Below are 22,661 nucleotides of genomic sequence, written 5' to 3'. Positions count from 1 at the left end.
AAATTGCTTAAGTGGGACAGGCCCATAAGGCCAGTTGTTTTGCAGTGATTTAGCTTTATGGCAAACATTTAAAACTAATCTTACCGGAAAGTGAACTGAAGTAGTTTTATGAACAAGCAAAGAATGGCCAAAACATTGATAATTAGGGAGATAATAAATATGAGAGTTACCTGACATGAAACAGAAAAGCTGGAACGACGCTCCCGTGAGGGGCTGTGACGCTCCCGTGAGGGCGGCCTGGCGAGAGGCTGAGACGCTCCCGTGAGGGCGGCCCAGCCCGAGGGAAACGGCGCTCCCGTCGGGGCGGCCCAGCCCGAGGGAAACGGCGCTCCCGTCGGGGCGGCCCAGCCCGAGGGAAACGGCGCTCCCGTCGGGGCGGCCCAGCTCGAGGGTAACGGCGCTCCCGTGAGGGCGGCCTGGCGCGGGGCTGAGACGCTCCCGTGAGGGCGGCCTGGCGCGGGGCTGAGACGCTCACATGAGGGTGAACCGGCTCGGGGCTGGAACGGTGCTCCGGTGGCTGAGACGACGTTCTGGCGGCGGCGGCCTGAGTCCGGGGTTCGGCCGCGGGCCAGTGGACGACGTCGTCAACAGCTGCGTCCGCTGGACTGGAGGGCGGCAGCTTCGACCACCCCCGGGCCGCGGTGTTTGAACCGGCCCGTTCGCGGAGCTCGGTGAGCTGCGGGACTGATTTACCATCGCCCGGTGGGGTATCGCCTCAGCGCAGAGGGAGAAGAGACTGCAGCCCTAAGATGATTTTTGTCTCCATCACAGTGAGGAGGTGCTTGGTGGACTCACTGTGGTGGATGTTAATTTGTGTTTACTGTCTGTTCTGTTGTCTATTATTGTATTATTGTATGTATGACTGCAGGCACGAAATTTCGTTCAGACTGAAAGGTCTGAATGACAATAAAGGAAATTCAAAACGTATCTTCCAGCAAATAATAAAAGAGATAGCAAAATTACATGAGGGCAGTAAAATAAATTATAATGGGAATGAGGAAATAGTTGAGCAATTTTCACAGAAAAAGATGGATATGTCTCTGATATAATGAGGTACCTAGCCTATACTGCATTAGACCTTAAAAGTAATTAATGTCAATAAATTACAAAATAAACCGAGAAGACTGAAAACCAAAGATTACGCTAGCATAGATAGTCTATATTTAAAAGAGGGGCAGCTGCAGAGGTATTGAATGCATCGATGGCCATTTCCCAAAAATTCCTGGGTTGTGTGATAATGGGAAAATACTATAATAAAACTGCCACTTAAGAAAGGAATGTTGGACTGGTACCCGGACGTGGCGTCGAAGAAGTGGAAACAAAATAACCGAACGGAAACAACGCCAAGAAGCCAACTAACCGAATGGACGCAATGCCGAAAACCCAAATAACCAAAAGGGCGGGACGCCTAACAGCCAACTAATCGAAAGGGCGCAATGTCGAAAAGCCAAATAACGGACATGACGTCGCCGGGGGGGGGGGGGGTGGGACTTGTCAGCAATTGGTCCAGACCCCCCGCGTCCATCACATCACAAGCCGGGGGATACAGGTGGGTGGGGGTCATTTTCCCACACAAGACCGTCCAGGACTGGAGGGTGACTGGGCACTCTGAACCCGAGCACCAAGGTGTAAGCGGCCGAAGGAGCGCATCCCTCGGGACAGCCCCCACTCTCCCCCCCATCCCCCGGGGACAGACATTGTCAGCCATAGTAAATAGCTTGTAAAACATGGGGGGGGGGGGGGACACAAATTCCCTGGCGGGCCAATGACAAGTGTGCATGACAATGAACAATTTTATCTCCTCCCACTACCCCCCCTGCCCCTTGACAACAAGAAGCACATTTTATTTATTGATCAAGCACAGTAATACCGTATGGTTGCCTGCATAACGCACACAACAAGCTCCCAAGCACAAAACACCAGATAATCTGTATTTTTTCAGTTTATTTGCAGTTCATTTGTTTTTTTGATGTTTGAGTTTGTGAGGTACTGTCAGAGTAGTCTAGGTGAGTTATCGTAGTGCGTTCTGTAAACTGCACACACCAGAGCCATGGTGTACCAGTGATGGAATGAATTAATCTTTCGAAGTGCAGGTGGGCTGCTAATCAAGTGAATTGCCTTGTCTGAATGGAGTTAAGGTTCTTTAAGAGTTGAAACTGAAATCATCCAGGTTAGTGAAGAGTATTTTGTTGTATTGCTGCCTTGTGCCTTGTAAATGGTGAACGATTTGGGGGTTACAAATGGTGTTTCATCTGTCACGCAATATTCAACCTCTGTCGCAACCACACTGCTGAGGAAGGGTCTCGACTCGAAACGTCACCTATTGCTTTTCTCCAGAGATGCTGCCTGACCTACAAAGTTACTCCAGCATTTTGTGTCTTATCTCCGGTGTAAACAAATCTGCAGTTCCTTCCTACACAGTATTCACAAAGACTGGTTTGATTGAGTCATTAGTCAGTGGTAATCTCCCCTGCATTTTAATGGGTGATGTTGGTTGGTGAAAATTTGCACATGCTTGTACACAAAGTGCAAAAAGTTAATATTTAGGCATTGGAAGCATTTGAACATTGCTCTTTATTGCAAAAGAATTAGCGTATAAGAGCTAGAAAGTCTTGTTAAGTTGTATTGAGATTTGGTAGGACCAAATTTGGGGAAATATGTTTTCATAGAAACATAGAAAATAGGTGCAGGAGTAGGCCATTCGGCCCTTCGAGCCTGCACCGCCATTCAATATAATCATGGCTGATCATCCAACTTAGTATCCTGTACCTGCCTCTCTCCATATTCCCTCTGATCCCTTTAGCCACAAGGGCCACATCTAACTTGTTTAGTTTTATGTGTCGCCTGGACAAGTCCAAGAACCACATAATTGAAGCCTTAGTCGGCCCTCTGAAAAGCTGCTATAGATTCACTTCTAGGCTAAGACGGCATTGGTGCAATAGCTTATATATATTTTAGGCTAATATGCAATTTCTTAATGTATCTTTGTAATTCTTTGTACTGTTTGATGTGTATATGGACCTGTGTCTGAAATAAAGCTTTAATAATAATAATAACTCCCTCTTAAATATAGCCAATGAATTGGCCTCAACTACCTTCTGTGGCAGAGAATTCCAGAGATCATTTCTGTATTGATATTTAATGTTTTGAAAGAAACAAGTTTTTCTTTTGCTCATAATGATGTATGTATTTTCAGGTGCGAAGTAAAGCCCAGCATGTTTTCTTCACGGCCTTGGGGACTTACAATTTTTGCTGTCGAGATCTTATTCCACTGGTGCTCGAGTTCTTGCGTCCTGACAAACAGGATATAAGCCAGCAACAAATGAAAGTAAGTATTTTATGAAGAGCTATACAATCTTAGCCTACATAGTGATCTAGTTACATGAAATTGTTTTTCCATTAACAAGAATCTCATGAAACTATCTAAGCTTTTTGTGATTGTTATATATCTTTAGCATATTTTCTCTTATTCAAGCAGTGTTGGAGAGCTTCATTACATTGGAAAGTCATGTGTGAGGCCTTAACTCATTTATTTTCTGTGGTTGAAATCTTCAGTATGTTAGATTGTAATAAATATTTAAAGACTCAACTGTTAATGTTTCTCTATGGAGAAGACCAATAAGTTGGTGTATTTAATCAGGCACCCGAGTGTTAATCTTTGTAAGCATAATCTTTGCAATTTACTTTTTTTTTTTATAGCCCATACACATTGTTAGATTCAGACTTTGCAAAATTTGTAATGGTGATGTAATTTTATACCTGCTGTATCTTGATCAGTGTATAAATCTGTGGTAGCTTTATTCACTCGAGCATGACCAGAAGAAAGTGGGGCTAGGTGAATAATCTGTTGGGCAAGCAGAATCTTGACCTGCACATGGTCATTTTGTCTGCTGTTTAGACAATTCAATGCTTATGTGTTCGGATTGGGCTCAGCTATTTTTTTTGTTTGAGGAATTAGTTTAAATTTAGACGAGCTGTTTGTGGCAATCATCACTTTAAACAGACATTTTTTTTCTTTCATCGACCAACTGAGGGTTTTGTTATATTGAGCTGGGTCACTCCTGACCGACTTTGAACTCTGCTGCCACAATTTAAATCCTTTCAAAACTGTAGAGACTGATTCTGAGATTGGCCTGATCTTAAGATAATTTATATCGAAGGAACATTTTGTTTTGAGATTAGCAGCTTATATGAAATGCATGTGATCTTCAAGTTGAAATGTGCTTTCATGGAGTATGATTTCAGTGGTTAAGGGTGTTTGGGCCTCTGGTTGTGCAGGAGATATGCTGATAGTATTTTGGTAGCATGCTTATGAGGTTTACCTGATTGAAGTCCCCGGCTATAATGAACCGAGTCTTGAGGTACATCTTTTCAAGGCTATTGGTGACAGTGTGTAGTTCCTCAAGGTGCAAGCTTTGCATCGGCCTGGGGTGTGATATAGACTGCAATCTGGATTGCCGAAATGAATTCCCGCGGCATGTAGTAGGAACGATATTCCAGTTCTAGGGAGCAGGGGGTGGCAGGATTGCCATGTCCGAGCAACATGCGAAGCTAACTCGAAAGCTGACCGCTCTTCCCTTAATCTTGACCAAGGACATCGCCGATCTATCTGGTGTAGTGAGATGCCCTTGGGTTGAATGGCACAGTCAGGTGAGGCAGGCATGAGCAGTGTTGCTGTAAAACAGAAAACACAGCAATCCCTCCATCCCTACCATTATTTGAAATCATGAAATATTTGTTTCTTGTTCCAATTAGAAACATAGAGAGAAACATAGAAAATAGGTGCAGGAGCAGGCCAGTTGGCCCTTCGAGCCAGCACCACCATTCATTGTGATCATGGCTGATCGTCCCCTATCAATAACCCGTGCCTGCCTTCTCCCCATATCCCTTGACTCCAATAGCCCCTAGAGCTTTAACTCTTAAATCCATCCAGTGACTTGGCCTCCACTGCCCTCTGTGGCAGGGAATTCCATAAATTCACAACTCTCTGGGTGAAAAGGTTTTTTCTCATCTCAGTCTTAAATGACCTCCCCTTTATTCTAAGACTGTGGCCCCTGGTTCTGACTGTGGCCCCTGGTTTGGATACTTTGTAATGATTTACTTTTCCCATGTTTTCAGTTTATGCTTTTGCATTTGTGATTTTTTTAATTTATTTTTTGCAACTAGGGTGCTCTTTACTGTCTTCTTGGGAACCACAATGGAGTCTGTTTGGCCAATCTCCATGACTGGGACTGCATTGTTGCAACATGGCCAGCTATAGTCTCTTCAGGACTCAGCAAAGCAATATTTTTGGAGAAACCTTCCATTGTTCGACTATTTGACGACCTTGCAGAGAAAATCCACAGGCAGTATGAAACCATTGGCCTAAATTTTGAAGTAAGTAATTTGTAATGCTGTAGTTGTGCACACAAAATGTTAAAGGGCAGTTTTCATCTCCATCAAATTTGAGAAATGCTCAACGTTTGAATGTGAAGACAAGTCTATTTGATTTCTTGGGGAATGCTTGTGGTGGGTTGATAGGAACAGGTGTTCTTTACGTAGTGCAACCGTGCAAATGGGCAATCGGAATTTCCCTCTACCAACACAAGGCAGCTGATTATCTGGAGCACTTCCAGGAAGGAATGAGGCCGTGGGCCTATGCTCAGTATTATAAAGCTGAAACCTGGAAAATTATGTATTATTTCCACAAAAGTGAAATATATCATCGCTGGACTTGGGTCCTGTGACTGCTTTTTGTTTCGATGATAGCTTTACTATACCTGAAGACCCCTGACCTGTAGCAGCAATTGGATTTCTACTAAAACTTTTATTTGGAAGTATTAGTCAGGAGTAAGGAATGAGGCAGGGAAGCAACTAGTTGCTGATCTGTACCTAGAATTCCACGTGACCTTCTGTTGAGTCAGGTGGGGCAAGGAGAAGAGAAAATGTCTCTTATAAATTCAGATACGTGTATGTGTGTGTGTGTGTGTTTTGTCGGTTGTTGAAATGTGCTTTATACGTGCTTAAAAAGTGCAGAATGTGTAAAGGACTTCCAGGATATTGTCTAATAACTAAAAACAGCACGAACATGAATAAATCTGTATTTACAGCTCTGTTTATATATTGGATGTGATTCAAGTTTCTTACATAAACTCCTTTACTTAGCTTTCAGATCGCTGTGTGGAGCTTTCTGTTTCCTTATGCGAGGAAATAGATTCAGCTGTTGGTTTGACTCCTCTTACTGCTGAAGAGATTGAACATGGGATCAGGAATCAAATTGCAAAAAATAATGATTCTTTACGGTAGGTGAAAGACTGGGTTGAATGTGACAAAATTTGCAAGTAGATGTAATGTTTTCCTTAATGAAAATAATTATTTTTATTGTTTAGGAATTATGAAAAGCTAATCGGTACTTTGTTGGACCTTCTCGACCAGAGAAATTTGTAAGTTTTTAAAATTTATCTTTTCGGTTTTATTTTTTGTTTATCCACTGCCTTTTACTAGAAATTGGTTTTGGGAGATCCAGTATTCACTTAGTCTGCCTTTGTTTACTGGTTGGTTTCGTATTATATGGGGTTCCTGTTGTTGGGGTCCACTGCCAGTACTGAAACTATTCCAGAGTTTTCTCCCAGAGAGAGAAAAAAATAAGATGACAAAAACACCTTAATTTCCTACACTCCAAAGAATAAAGTCATAACTTTTTGCCTCTCCCAAAAACTCAGTCCTATGAGTCCTGGGAACCTCCTCATAAATATTTACTGTACTCTTCCACATTTAATGGCATCTCTCTTATAGCAGGCTGACCAAATCTGAACACAATTGTCAAAGTGCGGCCTCACTAACTTCTGATACAACTGCAACACAACATTCACAGCCAACAATGGACCGTTTCTTTGATCATCGTTACTTTTTTTACATATCTTTCATTAATGTGTTCTGTATCTCTATATTTCCGTCTATATATCTTGTTTCCGTTTCCCTTGCCTCAGCCTGAAGAATAATAATAATAATCTTTTATTGTCATTGAACATCAGTGCAACAAGATTTAGTATGCAGCTTCCAACCGATGTAAAAGAAAAGTAAAATAAATAAATAATCTGTGTGACGTGACCATCCGAGGGAGACAGTCCAGGGGGGATGGGGGGCACTCAGCAGGGCCGGTTCAGAGCCACTATAGCTGTTTCTGAGTCTGGAGGTTCGGGCGTAGAAGGCCTTGTAACGTCTGCCGGAGGGAAGTAGTTCGAACAGTCCGTTACAAGGGTGTGATGAGTCTTTATGGATGCTGACGGCCTTCCTGAGGCACCGTGTGTTATAGATGCCCTCCATGGCTGGTAGCTGTGTCCCAATAATCCTCTGCGCTCTGTGGAAGACGCGCTAAAGAGCTCTCAAAGATCTCAACCCGAAGACTCACCTATTCTTTTTCTCCAGAGATGCTGCCTGACCTGCTGAATTACTCCAGCTTTTTGCATCTATCTTCGGTTTAAACCAGCATCTGCAGTTTCTTGTGTTGGAAGGAGAGCATTTACAGCTAGCTATCTCTGGATTATGCGATCTAACCTTACAGAACAGCCAACCATGCGCAACTTCATTAAATGCCTTGCTGAAGTCCACCTAGGTTACATCCATGGCCTTGCCCTCAATGACCTTCTTAGTTACGAAGGTAGACACAAAATGCTGGAGTAACTCAGCGGGACAGGCAGCATCTCTGGAGAGAAGGAATGGGTGACTTTTCGGATCGAGACCCTTGTTTCGACTTCTTCTCAACCCGAAACATCACCCATTCCTTCTTTCCCAGGATGCTGCCTGTCCCGCTGAGTTATTCCAGCATTTTGTGTCTACCTTAGATTTAAACCAGCATCTGCAGTTATTTCCTATACCTTCTTAGTTGCTTTTTCTTTGCAGCCCATCTTGAATAAAGCCATTCTCTGGAATTTGTTCTCCAGCATATCAGTGTTCTTGCGTATACCTGATCAAGCCTGGAGATTTATCTACCTATATTTTTCCAACATCTGCACTTGATACCTATCCTAAAAGTGTTCATAGATGGAAGAACAGACAGCAGAATCACATTCCTAGACCCTTGTGTCTCAGGGAGATTTATACTGTTTATAAAAGTTAAATGTGCGTCTAATGAGAAGCATTATGTATCGCGGTGATGTACAATATCTGTATCTTGTCGGCAATTAATCTTCAGGATTAATTATTTTGTGATTTCCAAAAAGTCATATTTTAGTACTGACACACAGAATAGGCAATTAAATATTGTAATACCATAATTAATTCTTAACTTTTTTTTAGACCGTGGAAATTTGAACAAATAGCCATTGGTTTTCTTTCACTCCTGCTGAGAGATGATGCACCCTTGCCTACGAGATCAATCAAATTCTTCATTCAGTGTCTCAATCATGATGCCTTAGTAGTCCGGAAGGTAAAATGATAGTAATTGGTTTTGTTATTCTAGATTTTGCATGTCTTAACGACCAGCAATAAAATAATTTGAATGGTGGTACTTCATCAACTGCTGAAAAATAAGTGATAAAATGGTTAAAAGAACCATAAGACTGATATCTATAGCGGGATCATGCCAATTCAAATGATGGGATGTAATATGAAATTAAATATCAGACTTGTGCTTTACGCTATGTTTCGAAAAACAAAGGAGATAGGGAACTGTGGATGTAGGTTTAGAGAGAGGGAGAGATACAGCATGGAAACAGGTCATTCACACTGACATTGATCACATGTTCACACTAGTTGAAATGAATTGGAGCATTTTCTTTTTAATTTAAATTTAAATTTAAATGAGCTGAATGTTGTTTTATAAGCTGATCTTTTCTGATTATTGATCCTTCCTTGTTTGCTTTATCCATGTATTAATCATGTTGAGTGTCACAGTCATTCATTTAAATCATGGGGCAACTGTGGCAGAACTAACTTTCCAAGATTTACATAGAGAAAATGGAGCAATGAATGACTGCAATGTAGCAAATTCATTCAAGGGCATAAATGTTACTTGTGAAAACCCTACACATAAACAATATGTTCTTGGTGCCTTATAAGTTGCTAGAATTACCAGGATGCTTGACTGATTTTCAGGTTTTAAAAAAAAAATCAAAAATATCATTGGGATGTGAATCTATATCTTTTCAAATATAGATGGCAATATCTGCTGTGGCTGGCATCATGAAGCAGTTGAAGAGACCTCACAAAAAAACAGAGATTGATCCATATTCTATTAGTAAGTAGAATTGTTCTTTACATGATTACTTCCTTGATACCATTGATGTTTAAATGTTATAAATCTTTTACTTAGAGCATCAAATTAAAAAATAGTTTTTTAAAGAAGTATGTTATTAACGCAGAAAGCTGAACAGTGCAATAAAGGTCTTGAAAATTCTGACTATCGCAATCTTGTCCATTTTTGCTTTTGCATTGTGAATAGAAATTATAGTAGTTTTACAATTTGCTTTAATTTGTAAGAGGAATTGACTGAAAGGGCATTAATTTGAAAAGAATTAATGTATATAATAGTGCAAGTGAATAGTAGCAATGTTACAAAATTTTGAGATTTAAAAAATCAAGTCTGCAATTTATCCCATCAGATAAAGCGTAACAATAAGTTTAATTTGACACCAAATTCACTTTCATATCTCAAGTATTAAAAAAGTTATGACCATTTTCATACTCGGAAATTAGCATCTTGTTCCCTATTGATTTTCAATGGACATTACAAAAAAGCTGTGATCTTGGATAGTCAAACGCCCATTTCTTAAGGAAAGATTAACATTTTTAAATAGCCTAAGTGTCCAAAGATTATTCACAAATAATTCACAATATAACATGATTTTTATATCTAATTTACATTAATTTATAGGCCAAATGGAAGGAATTTAGTGTTCAATTGCTGTAAATAAATGCCCATTTAAATCGGCTTTCTAGTGGGTTCATGTGGAACGCGCTGGTTTAGAACGTTGACATAGCGCTGGATTAGTGCCCTCAAATGCCGAGAAAAATACTGCGGGATATAAAAAGCCCAAAATGAACCACTCGCTATAGATAACTTGATATATAGGGTTATATATATGCCCCATTTAATGTAAAAATAAGGTACATACCTTTAATTGTTTGCTTTATAAAACCCTGGGGCTGCGAGAGGTTGCGAAATGAGACAGTAATTTTAAAACTATTAGAACTATATTATCGAGGCCTATAAAACTAATAATACCTTTTGCGACCGGGTCTTGCAGCGATTTTTCGTTAATGATTTACTAGGCTGAACATGTGCGATTAGTACAGCCTAGTAAAAATCGCGTTTAAAACCCGCCCCCTCCAAACAGCGCCAAAATCGCCGACATGGCTGAGGGCAGATTCCTAATGACGATTCAGGTAGGTTTTGTAACATACCTATGAATAGGTATTTGAAATGTTTCCATATTAGTGACATGTTGTTTATGGAACCATGCAGTGAGTACATCCAATCTAAAACACCTAATATAAAACTTGTATTTAAGTTGTGTCTTTCTATTTAAGATCTGTTGATAGTTTTAGAATTCAGAAATATTTTGGAAGCAATGCTTGGATGCTGCCATCTAATCCAATTAATGAGCAACATTATTCTGGACCTGGCCCACTACCAGACTCATTGCTTGTCCAGACTCTGACATAGATGGTTAGATGAGCTTGTTCCCTGCACTGACAAGATGGAGTGAGCAGTAAGCTGTGCTTAGGCTTAAGGCAATATCTCCTGAGTCCCATCTTTAGTGCACTCTGACACCCTTTGTCAGCTCAGTTCAGTCAAAAGTTTTTGAAAGGTTTTTAGATGTCTTTCATAGGGACAGGACTGGCCGCTTAATGTTTCAGGGTACAGGTGCTACAGGTGAGATAGAGGCGGAGGGAAAAGAAGAGGGAGAGCTCCTTTATTGATTAAAAAGCGCATCAGGGCAGTAGTCTGAGATGAAATTAGAGATTAATTTAGTCATTTAGCACAGAAATGGCCCAAATCATCCATGCCATCCAAGAAACCCTATTTACACTAGTTCCATTTACCTGCGTTTGACTCGTATGCCCCAAATATAATTACTTCCTGTGGCAGCTTGTTCCATATACCCACCACCCTCTGTGTGAAACAGTTCTCCTCGGGTTCCTATTAAATCTTTCAACCCTAAACTAAAGAAATATGCCCTCTCGCTGTTGATGCCCCTATCCTGGGGATAAAGACTGTACATTCACCCTATATTCCCCTCATTAATTTATATGATGCTATAAAATCAATGCTCAGCCTCTTTCACTCCAAGAAATGAAGTGCTAGTCTGCCCAATCTCTCTCGATGACTCAGGCACTCAAATCCTGGGAACATCCTTGTAAATCTTCCTTGCATCCTTTCTAGCTTAATAGCATATTTCCTATAGCAGCGTGACCAAAACTGAACACAATACTCCCAAGTGCGACCTCACTAATATTTTGTACAATTGTAACCTAACGTGCCAACTTTTATACTTAGTTCCCTGACTGATGAAGGCCACTGTGCCAAAAAGCCTCTTCATCATCCTATATAACTATGACGCCTGTTTCAAGGAACTATGTATCTGTACTCCGAGATTCCTCTGCTCTACAAAACTCCAAGGGCCCTATCATTCACTGCAAAGGTTTTGCCCTATTTTGGCTTCCCAAAATGCAACACCTCACACTTGTCTGAATTAAACACCAATTGCCATTGCTTGGCACACCTGCCCAAATGATCAAAATTCCCTTGTCATTCTTGATAACCATTTTCACTGTCTATGAAAACAACAATTTTAGTGTAAATGTATGTGTCTTGTACCTTATTATTCAAATTGTTGATATAAATGACAATCCACAATGGGCCCAGCACCAATCCCTGAGGCATGCCACTAGCCACAGGCTTCTAGTCCGAAAGACGACCTTGCACTACACCCTTGCCCTGGGGTAATGTGGGACTGGATGTGAAGTTCAGTTGCTCATCCCCTACGTATATCAGTGCTTCACTGCTGAGCTTCAATCAGATATCTAGATTGTCTTGTACTTTCACATTGGACAGAACATTCTTTGAAGGCCAAGATGTGCTAGCGGCTGGACAGTTAACCATTGCTGCCCGCTAGGCTAAGCATATTTTTCCTTCTTGTTTTTCAACTTCCACTGTTTCCCCCATCAGGCCACGCTTTGTACAATTGTGATTCTTGGAATGGCAAAACACACCCAAAAATGCTTAAATTTATTTGCAAATATTTTGCCCAAAAATATTTCTAAAATATCTTTTGAGTCATTGTAGATTTTTTATCTAGCCTTATCAAATTCATTGAAAACATGAAACAAAATATTGCTTCTTCCAAGTGCATTAAGTTTAGGATAAATCGTACCTTAAATTGCTAATTATGAATCATTATTTTGTGTTTTCCTCCAAAAGTAATTTTGGCTGATGTTTCTTGTAGATTTTAAGTTTCTAATAAACAGTGCTTTGTTTTCTGTGCACTTCCTGCCTAGGTGGGTCAAGACCGTCTCAAATCCAGCCAGGAGATAGGCTTGATAACCAATGGCTTCATTACAAAAGCTCTAATTTGCCAAGGACTAAGGATGAATGGGAAGCCTGTTTGTTTGTGGAAAAAACACACTGGGGGTACTATACATGGCCTCAGTAAGTGGAGAATAAGTTTCGTGTTTTGTGTTCCTGGTAATGTGAATTACAGGAATACTTTTTGTTTAGATACATGCTCTTTGAAATTAGATTACTTATTTTATCCATAATTTCAATGTTTTTCATGATATTAATTTATAAATTCAGAAAATGGGTATTTCTGTTTTTTTTTACCTGTTCTCATCAAGTGACATGGGTATGACACAATGGATTGTGGTTTTATTTGTTTTATGTGGGTTGAATTGGTTTTAATACAATTTCTTTCAAGAACTAGAGAGCCATTTAAAAGTTACTTTGGAAATTGCCAAAGAGAGAAAAAGCATCCTGTTTCAATGCAGATGGTCATTGAACTTAACCAGCTATCACTTCCATTGACACTTGTGCACCGATACTCCATCAAACAATATAACATAGAGCCGTTAGTATTTTAGACTGCAGTAACAAAAGTAAACTTGTAGGTATTAAAAAGATCTTTATTTTTGTAAAAAAATTATTATTGTAAATTTATATATAAATAATATTAATTTATTTTTGTAAATCCTGGGTGAGAAATAACTTTGTTTTTATGAGTCTGAAACTTTCCAGCTCCTAGTCTGCATTTTCCTATTAACACAATTATGCTGTTATGTATAGTCTCATAGGAAGCAACTGTTGCATTATAGTGGAACTACCAAGGCTTAAAAATCAAGCAAATCTGTTACTGCAAGTGTCATTATAGTTCTAGCAAGTATTCTGCGGCTGGTATGTTGGTGTTTCTTTATGAGAGCAAAAGAGTGTTTTTAAAAAACAGTTGTAAGATGTCTACTGACAAATCCTTGTTTTTTCTCATCATTAGGAAGATGATTGTTTATGCCCCAATGAATCAACAACCTAAGTTAGGAAGGAGTAAAGAAGAAATGTCAGAGGTGAGAAAAGTGTCTAACATTGGCTAGGGAGTATTCCATTTTGGATTAATTAATAAATCTGAGACGAGCAAATTTAATCGAGAGACATGTCTTCATTGATGTACGCACAATGAAAACTGATGGGCAAAGTTAATAGGTTCACTAAAGAAAATTATAAGCCAAGATTTGAAATTGAAATTCAAAGTATATCTTAAGGGAGGAAAATTTGACCAACTTTCCTTTCTATATACAATACGATAAAACTTTATTCGTCCCCGGAGGGAAATTGGTCTGCCAACAGTCACAACACACAAGGTACATGAAAACTTGAAATTTAAATTAAATTAAAAGTGAAAAAAAAGACAACCGACTGTTGGCTGGCTGCCGTGTGCACAGCGCCTAAACCGGAACAAACAAACAAACAAATGCAATCTTATCCCCTGGGCAGAATATTCTAAAACTAGAGTGCCCCCTCCCCCACACCGTGTCGCCCTTTGTTCTCCCACCACCCCTCACGGCGGTCCCCCCACGCCGGGTCCTCCATTGCCTTCCCCTCATGCTCATCGACCGCTGATCGTGGGTCGATCGCGAGGCCCCACCACCGCCGAGGCTCCTGTTGCCACCGAGGCCCCACTGCTGCCTACGTTGAGGCTCACACTGCCGACGAGGCTCCCATTGCCACCGCCGCTGAGGCTCCTTCGGGCCAGACAGGCCTCGCCGCCTGGCTTCACCACAGTCCCCTGGGAGATATATCTTTCTGTATAAAATAATTTACCACATACTACTCAAAATTCCATATGTTGGCTTTCAAATAGAAATGGGTTTGGTAGCTTGATTTCTTCATGAAGCTTAATATGTTTTTGGTGGCAACACATCCTTGTGACTCCACCCATATACTTCATCCATCTTCGTTCATCTAACAATACTTCCTTTACATATTGAGATTTGGTGATTGAAGATAGTCTGATATCATGTATTGTCAAAAAATTGTAAAGAATAAAACATCGTATCAAATGAAAGTAATATAAAGCAAAAAGGTAAGATAATACCACATTTTATGTAGATTTTGTCACACCACACTCCACAAGCCACTTTACGACTAGAGTCTAATAAGTAATTTCCCCAGGAATGTTAATGATCGTGTCAAACTTCCTGCTGGGCTGTTTGGAGTAGTTTATGCTCTACTGTAAACTTAATAACATTTTAGTTTATGTTTTTGCCGTATGTACGGTGTTACAGTGAAAATCTTTTGTGGTGTGCTAACCAGGAATGGATAGTGCCGAAGAGGATGTATTTTCAGGTTTAAATAAATGTCCTTTCCTGTTTGTGTCTCTCCATGAATAGAAAGAATAATTAGAGTGTTTTGTGGGCAAATTCTCTTCAATATCAAAATATAATGGTGTTTTTAAATGAAGTTTGATATTTAATTTTTCAACTTCAGTCATATGCATATGCTCTAATTTTTATCGTGTGCCCTGTAATTTTCTTTTAAAAGCTGGGAATGTTCTTTCTTGATTTGCTCTGTATGTGAGACTATTTAATCATTATGGGCTGCTTAAGCATCTTGATGACCAGTTTTGTCGAGTGAAGGGTAGCAACTAGCATCAAAAAAGAAGTCCACATCATTAGACATGCTGGCTATTTGTAAGGTAGCTTCTCCTTGAGGTCAGAGATGTGTGCTATTACTGTACCTCAAATCCACAGTGAACAGTATTTTTAATTACAGCACTTATATTGCTAGTTTGGATATTAATAGAAGTGGTTGATCACTTTGCAAATTTCTATGCTGTTTGTTTTATCCTTGGTAAATTTTCTCTAATGGCAAGATAATAATGAATTCCCTTAGGATGTCACAATTGTATTTGAAGGTAACTTATTATTATCAGATATCTGAGTAGCATTTTGTTAAATGTTGCTGAATGTTGCTTGAATCTACCATATTGTGTTTTTCTTGCACGCATCTAGTGTAGCAGATCTCATTTGAAGATTTTATACTGGAAGCAAGATGACTGCTTGTGTTTTAATTAAATGTAATTTGTGTCCTTTGGTTTGCTTGGTACAAGGCTCTATTATTCTGCTTGTTCATAATTAATGACCCATGAATATCTTTCTTTGTAGGCAGAGCAATTAGTTTGTGATCAATTCTCTGATCCACAATTCATCGAAAAACTAATCAAATTTTTATCCTTGGAAGACCGCAAAGGAAAGGACAAATTTAATCCACGCAGGTTTTGCCTGTTCAAGGTAAATGGTCTTGCTGTTAACTTAATATGAAGGAGCAAATCGGAACCATTAGCTAATATATGGTTAATTTTGCCATTTTCCCCAATAACCAAGCACAATTGGTCTAAGCTCAGATGAGATCAAATAAAATAATTTCCGTTATATTGCATTCTGAACGTTATTGATCTGTTTTTATTCATTTTTTGATGCTAGGGTTTATTCAGGAACTTTGACACAGCTTTTTTACCAGTCTTAAAACCGCATTTGGAACGTCTTGTCTCAGATTCTCATGAAAGTGCTCAGCGCTGTGGAGCTGAAATCATTGCAGGATTAATCCGAGGTTGTAAACACTGGACATATGAAAAGGTAATATTTATCTATCTATTTATTTATTTATTTATTAACTTTACGTGTACTGAGATATAGTGGAAAATGTTTTATAGCCTCCAGGTAGATGATATAGTGAAAATGTTAAAATAAACATTGTTACAGCTACAGAGAAACATGCAGGGTCAACACAAATAAGGAATAAATAATGAGGTACATTACAAGATTGGTGGGAGGTGGGAGATTGCAACCTTCACGTGGTCTGCCCTGTTTCGACGAATGCAATCAACCTGGCGTGCACAATCAAATAACATCAAATAGAACAAGTTGTCCGACAACTTTAGGCTGTGCACGTCATACGCAAGAAGAAGAAGAAGAAGCAAGATTGGGAATGGGGTCCATCCTTAGCAATTGAGAGCTCCATTCAAGAGCCTGATAACAGAGGGGAAGAAGCTGTTCTTGAATCTGGTGGTACTTGCTTTCAAGTTTTGTACCTTCTGCCTGACTGGAGAGGGGTGAAGAGAAATAGACTGGCGTGCGAATGGTCCTTAATAATGTTGGCTGCTTTGTCGATTCATCTTCCAGTATAGATGGAGTTAGTAGTGGGGTGGGCGGGGGAAAGGCTGGTTGGCGTGATGTACCTGGTTGTGTCCATAACACACTGCAGTTTCTTGCAGTCTTAGACAACCATTTGCCATGCCAAGCTGTGACTCATCACGATAGGATAATCTCTATGGTGCATCTGTAGAAATTGGTAAGAGTTATTGGGAACATGCTGAATTTCCTTGCTCTATTGAGGAAGAAGAATTGTTGGTGTGCTTTCTTGGCTGCATCGTTGGTGTGATTGGACCAGATGAGTTCATTGCGGAGTTTACAGGTTGTAGGACAACATTTTAGAGGGAAATCAAGAGACCAAAGAAGAGGAATGGGATAGTATTGACTGATAAGGTAAAGAAGGATCCAAAGAGATTTAAAATTATATGAAGACAACGCAGTAACTAAGGAGAATCTACAAGGAACATGAACCATTCCTAGCCTTTATCGTCACTATTTAAAAACGAATAGAATTATGTTCTCCGGTCCCAAAATGTTCCCGCTCAAACACTTCAGCCACCTGCTGTGCCTTATTCCCTCGGAGAAGTTCGAATGTGAAAGGCGATTTGCATATTGATTGGGGGGGATTTCACCCATATAGCCTCACTGGGCAGTTCCCCAGGAATATCCTCTCAAAGTACCTACATGAATGTCTCCCTAATCTAAATGGGGGAAATAGGTGCATATTCTATTTTTTATGCCAGGCACATTCTAACAAACCACGTTTTCCTGGCTTATTTGTGCATTTGCACCATGGGTACTTTTCATGACTTTAGCTGTGTGGCTTAGGATGGAAGATTTGAAATTAATTTTGGGCTATCCAACCTTAATTTCTAATATTCTTATAATTACAGTGAAGACTTTTCAAGTTAGCTTCTTGATCTTGTGCTCTTTACTTTTCTGATTATAGGTAGAGCAGCTGTGGGAAATTCTTTGTCCTCTTCTTAGAACTGCCTTGTCCAGCATCACAGTAGAGACCTACAGTGACTGGGGAACATGCATTGCCACAGCTTGTGTAAGTAATAAGGACAAATTATTCAACCCCACTCTACTTGCATTCTTTTACATTGTACATTTGCTTTTGTTTTAACTGTACACGAGTTCTCCTTGGTGCACGATAAACTCGATGGTTGTAATTGTAAAACAATGCAGCCTAAACATGTAAGATATTTATGCGTGCTCAGAATCGTTAATGTGATTGATAACAAATCCCTGTAGACTTATTGACAGGTGTACATCTTCTTGAAAGCGATCCCCAGTGTTTTATACAAATACTGGAAGATGTTTTGTATTAAATTATATATATATATATAACACCTCTAAGAAAGAGCATGCTTCTATGCGGGCTCCAAGTTATAGTTGATAATTTAAAATGTTGATATTTACAAAGAAAATAGTCCAATTAATTTGTTTACTGCATTTATTTACTGCAGCATTCATCATCAAATCATTGTATATTTTAACGCTACAGAATGCCACTTGAAGTGCAGCCTGTGTTGGTTTGTCAGGCCATCGAGCAGTTAATTTTCAACAAACTAGGTTGCACAACTAGCAATCCTTTTTGGGAATTTTAGAGCATGGATGTTGTTCAGGATACCAGGAGTATCTTGGCCTATTCAGAAAGAAGGGCCATGGGATCTTTGACAACTTCTGAATCCATTTCTCTAGGAGAGCAGAGATCCCCGTAAACTCCATTGGCTTTTTGAATTGCTAATGGAAGCCCCACTGAGTGGAGAAGGAGGATCATTTGCAGATGCATGGTAAGTGTGACTCACAACTTCACTATTCAGAGAATTGATTGTATTCTCTTAAAACGGACGGATTGGATTATCTTAAAGCTAAAGGGTACAGAGATTTACAAGGATGTTGCCAGGGCTAGAGGGTATGACCTATAGGGAGAGAGAGATTGAGTAGGCTGGGACTCTATTCCTTGGTGCGCAGGTGGATGAGGGGTGATCTTACTGAGGTGTATAAAATCATGAAAGGAACAGATCGGGTAGATTTACAGAGTCTCTTGCCCAGAGTAGGTGAATCGAGAACAAGAGGACATGGGTTTACGGCGAAAGGGAAAAGATTTAATAGGAATCTGAGGGGTAACTGTTTCACACAAAGGGTAGTGGGTGTATGGAACAAGCTGCCAAATAAACAGTTAGACAGGTACATGGATATGATAGGTTTGGAGGGCTTTGGACCAAAAGCGGGTAGATGGGACTAGTGTAGCTGGGCCATGTTGGCCGGTGTGGGCAAGTTGGGCTGAAGGGAGTGTTTCCACACTGTATCACTCTGTGACTTAAGATGGTGCGATCATAAAATCAGAGAGTCACAGAAACAGGTCATTTGGCCCCTGGGTCTATGCCAACCATCAAGCATCTATCTATATTAATTCCTTTTATCAGCACTTGGTTTGTACACAATTATGCCTTGACAGTTCAAGTGCTGGTCCAGATGCCTCTTAAATGTCATTATTGTTTCTGACCCCACCACCATCCCAGGCAGTGTTTCAGATTTCGCCCACCCTCTGAGTGTAAAAATTCCTCCTTAAATCACTTGCTCCTCATCTTAAACCTACGCCCTATGGTCGTAGATACCTCTGTCTTGGGACAATGTTTCTTACTATCTATCATATCTATGACCCGTACAAATTTGTACACCTCAATCACGTTCCCCATGGGTCTCCTCCACTCTTTTTCCTTCTAAAATAATACTTGGAGCTTGAATAAGCTTTTGAAGAAAGAAGATAAAAGTAAAGTGAGGTTAGTAAGTAAAGCAAATGGTAACAAGAAGTTGTTAATGTTACTTGACAAAAAAACTGACAGGACCAAATAACTTGAGAGGGCAAAAGTAAAGCAATAGGAGGTCAGCGTTTGCAATTGGAAGATCATCTATTTTGGACCTAAACAAGATGAATTGCAGTATAAAAGGTAAGAAATTGTAGGATGGGAAAAGATTTGGGGAATTTTTAAGTCATTTGGCAAAAATAAATAAGTCAAATAGATTTTGCCTTTATCTCAGATGCTTTTGGAATGCATGAGAGTTCACCTTTAGATACATAGAGCTTTGATCAGTCCATCAGAAGCACAATGTTTCTATGTTGGACACTTTTCCTCAGCATAGATGTATTAGCATTCGATTGGGTGCAATGCAGTTTCACCATAATTACAGTTAAGAACCAAAATGTTGGTACAGACACTGACGACCAGAAGTGATGCCACTGATCTGATCTTGACACACAAATACATGCACATTGCTCAACATGCACAGTGATTGCAAATGGTTTAAAGCGCTGGCAAAACATCAGTTGCTCAAAATTCTGTTGCATTTACAGTGCCTGCAAAAGTGATTAACTAGGGAATTGAGACTTGAAAACTCAGTAGTGATTCATTCTGCCTGGTTTGCTTCTGGAGAGTCCAGGCTTCATAACTTTTAACGTCCCATCATTGTTTATGCCCCGATCTGACCAACTCAGTCTTCCTTGGATTAATCTGACCTGCCACCCTAATCGCAAGCTTCACCATCACACCAACCCCTCGCTGAAAATCATCTATTAGCTATATTTCTCCCCCAACACCTCTGCCCCACGCCAGACTCTGCCCCACGTAGTCCTCTTCCCAGCTCTTTACAGCGGCGGAAGGCTGTAGAGAATAAGCCAGTGGCACCTCACAAGGACTGCTCTCACCTCAACCATGGAGTGTTTACCCTCCTACCATCCGGGAGGCGCTACAGGCCTCTCCGTTGCTGGACCAGGAGGTCCAGGAACAGCTTCTTCCCTGCGGCTGTCACACTACTCAACAATGTATCTCGGTGCTTGCCAATCACCCCCCCCCCCCCCCGGACACTCCTCCCACAGGAAAAACACTATGACTGTATGCATGTAAATAGATTTATTTATTGAAATCATATTCTATGTCGCTCTTCCAGGGAGATGCTAACTGCATTTTGTTGTTTCTGTACTGTACACTGACAATGACAATTAAAGTTGAATCTGAATCTGACATGATGCTTTAGGCCACGATGGAATATTTACCCTTCCGTCGGCCAAGTTCTATTAGGGCGCCTCTTATTGGAAGATGAAGTTATGAGAATGGGTAGCATAAACATGGATTAAATTTCCCCCCAGGATAGGAATGATGGGAACAAACTGCTTAAACTTCTTACTTTTATTTTACTTACTTTATTAATTTATTGAACATGTTAAAAAATACAAACACAAATAAACTTGTAATCAATAAAAAAAGAAAATAAAACACAAAGGAAAACAAACAAATAAGTAACTCAAATAATACAAATAATATCGTTCATGTTCAAAAGGGGTAAGAAGAAGTTTGAAAACTTTTCTGGTCCTACCCCCTCTTATTTTCTATACATTTTCATGGAAAAACAAAATAATGGGAACAAATGGACCCAAAATCTGTTGAACAGTCCACAAACAAGAAATAACCAAACAGAAAAGAAAATCACTGGTCCATCTCATAACCATTCAATCTTTGTTTCTGAAGAGCGTTTTTAGTTTGAATAGAGTCTTACATTAAACTATAAGGAGCATCTAATTGTTTCATCTGACAAGTTGACATAATCTTACAGTTAGACTCTGCCATAGCAAGAGTAGATTCAGAAGTTGCCTTTCTGCACAAAGAACAGCAGTAACGTAAGACTCCTTCCTTTTTCCCCAGCTTCCGCTGTGTATGCAAGGATAATTATTATTTTCAATAATAACATTGAGTTTTGTTGGATATTATCATGTGTTGAGTGCAGAGAAGCCTCAACCTAACAGAAAGGTGAATCGATCTCAAAGGATTGAATGTGATAACAAGGAACTGCAGATGCTGGTTCATCCCAAAGACAGACACAAATTGCTGGAGTAACTCAGCGGTTCAGGCAGCATCCCTGGGGAACATGGACAGGTGACATTTTGGGTTGAAATCCTTCTTCAGACTGAAAGTAGAGGGGCGGGAAAGAAAGCTGGAAAAGAAGAGAAACAGGACAGAGCACAGCTGGTTATAGGTGAACACGGGTGATGGGGATTATTTGATAAACAGATTGTTAGACAAAGGCCAGAGATGAGGAGATAGGTGTGGGCCTGAGAGAATAAAGAGTTACGATGCTTCAAAATTCAATTGAAATTGAAAATTCAATATTCAAATTGTTGGGTTGTCAGCCACCCAAGGTGGTTATGAGGTGCAGTTTCTCTAGTTTGCATGTGGCTTCACTCTAACAAGCACAGAAAGGTCAGAATGGGAAAGGGAGTTAAAATGTTTATTGGTCAGGAGATGTAGTCGGCCTTGGTGGACAGAGCGTAAGTTTTCGGCAAAGTCAAGTTGCCAAGTCTACGCATGGTCTTGCCAAATGCAGGAGCCCACGTCGGCAACACTGGACCCGGTTAGAGCAATAGATGCGGTTAGAGGAGGTGCATGTGAACCTCTGTCTCACCTGCAAGGACTGTTGGGTCCTTGGATGGAGGCGATATAGTGATACGTGTTACATCTCCTGCAGTTGCTTTGAGTGGGGGCTTGATCAATGAATTTTCCAATTTTAAGTATCTAACTCACAACAGCCACCTTCCCCCTCCCCTTTCTCATGAATCCCCCCCCTCCCCTCACTATTTCACCCTCCCCACCCCTTTTGAGCTCCCAAGAAATGGATATTAATTTTGAGCACTTCTGTTGAGGCACGGACCAGTGTCGCTTCGTCTCACCCCACCCCGCACTTCCCAACAAAACCAGATATTTTCTAACATTGCCATGCGTTTCAGAAACTGGAATTTAAATGTGGTTGAATTCCTACATCTTAATGGCATGTATAGTTTATGTGTTGACTGAAAAATTGAAATTCCACTTAAGTATAAATAATTTTGTTGGGGAGTGCCAGAACTCTTTAATTTTTCCAGTCGTTGCTGTTCATGTTCCAAACAATATCTTAAAATATTGGTATCCATAATTTTCAACAATTAGAATTCATAAATCTGAAATGGGTCTGATAATTCAAGGCTTGCCTTCAGTATTGGA

General features: G+C 40.1%; 1 protein-coding gene across 2 annotated transcripts in view; it reads left to right on the top strand.

The window, feature by feature from the left end:
- Positions 1–22,661, top strand: part of psme4b (proteasome activator subunit 4b) — a 102,795-nt gene that overhangs the window by 60,333 nt on the left and 19,801 nt on the right. For both annotated transcript variants that reach the window (XM_055639833.1, XM_055639832.1), the window contains 12 exons: positions 3,197–3,328; positions 5,167–5,376; positions 6,145–6,281; positions 6,369–6,422; positions 8,278–8,407; positions 9,136–9,217; positions 12,481–12,631; positions 13,467–13,536; positions 15,634–15,759; positions 15,952–16,104; positions 17,570–17,674; positions 18,328–18,419. In XM_055639833.1, the coding sequence (XP_055495808.1) occupies positions 3,197–3,328; positions 5,167–5,376; positions 6,145–6,281; positions 6,369–6,422; positions 8,278–8,407; positions 9,136–9,217; positions 12,481–12,631; positions 13,467–13,536; positions 15,634–15,759; positions 15,952–16,104; positions 17,570–17,674; positions 18,328–18,419 (1,442 nt within the window). The remainder of the gene's footprint in view (positions 1–3,196; positions 3,329–5,166; positions 5,377–6,144; positions 6,282–6,368; positions 6,423–8,277; positions 8,408–9,135; positions 9,218–12,480; positions 12,632–13,466; positions 13,537–15,633; positions 15,760–15,951; positions 16,105–17,569; positions 17,675–18,327; positions 18,420–22,661) is intronic.

This window comes from Leucoraja erinacea, chromosome 8, assembly GCF_028641065.1.
Source record: "Leucoraja erinacea ecotype New England chromosome 8, Leri_hhj_1, whole genome shotgun sequence".
Taxonomy (NCBI): Eukaryota; Metazoa; Chordata; class Chondrichthyes; order Rajiformes; family Rajidae; genus Leucoraja; species Leucoraja erinaceus.
Note: the sequence above shows the minus strand (reverse complement) of the source record. Positions and strands in the feature narration are given on the sequence as shown.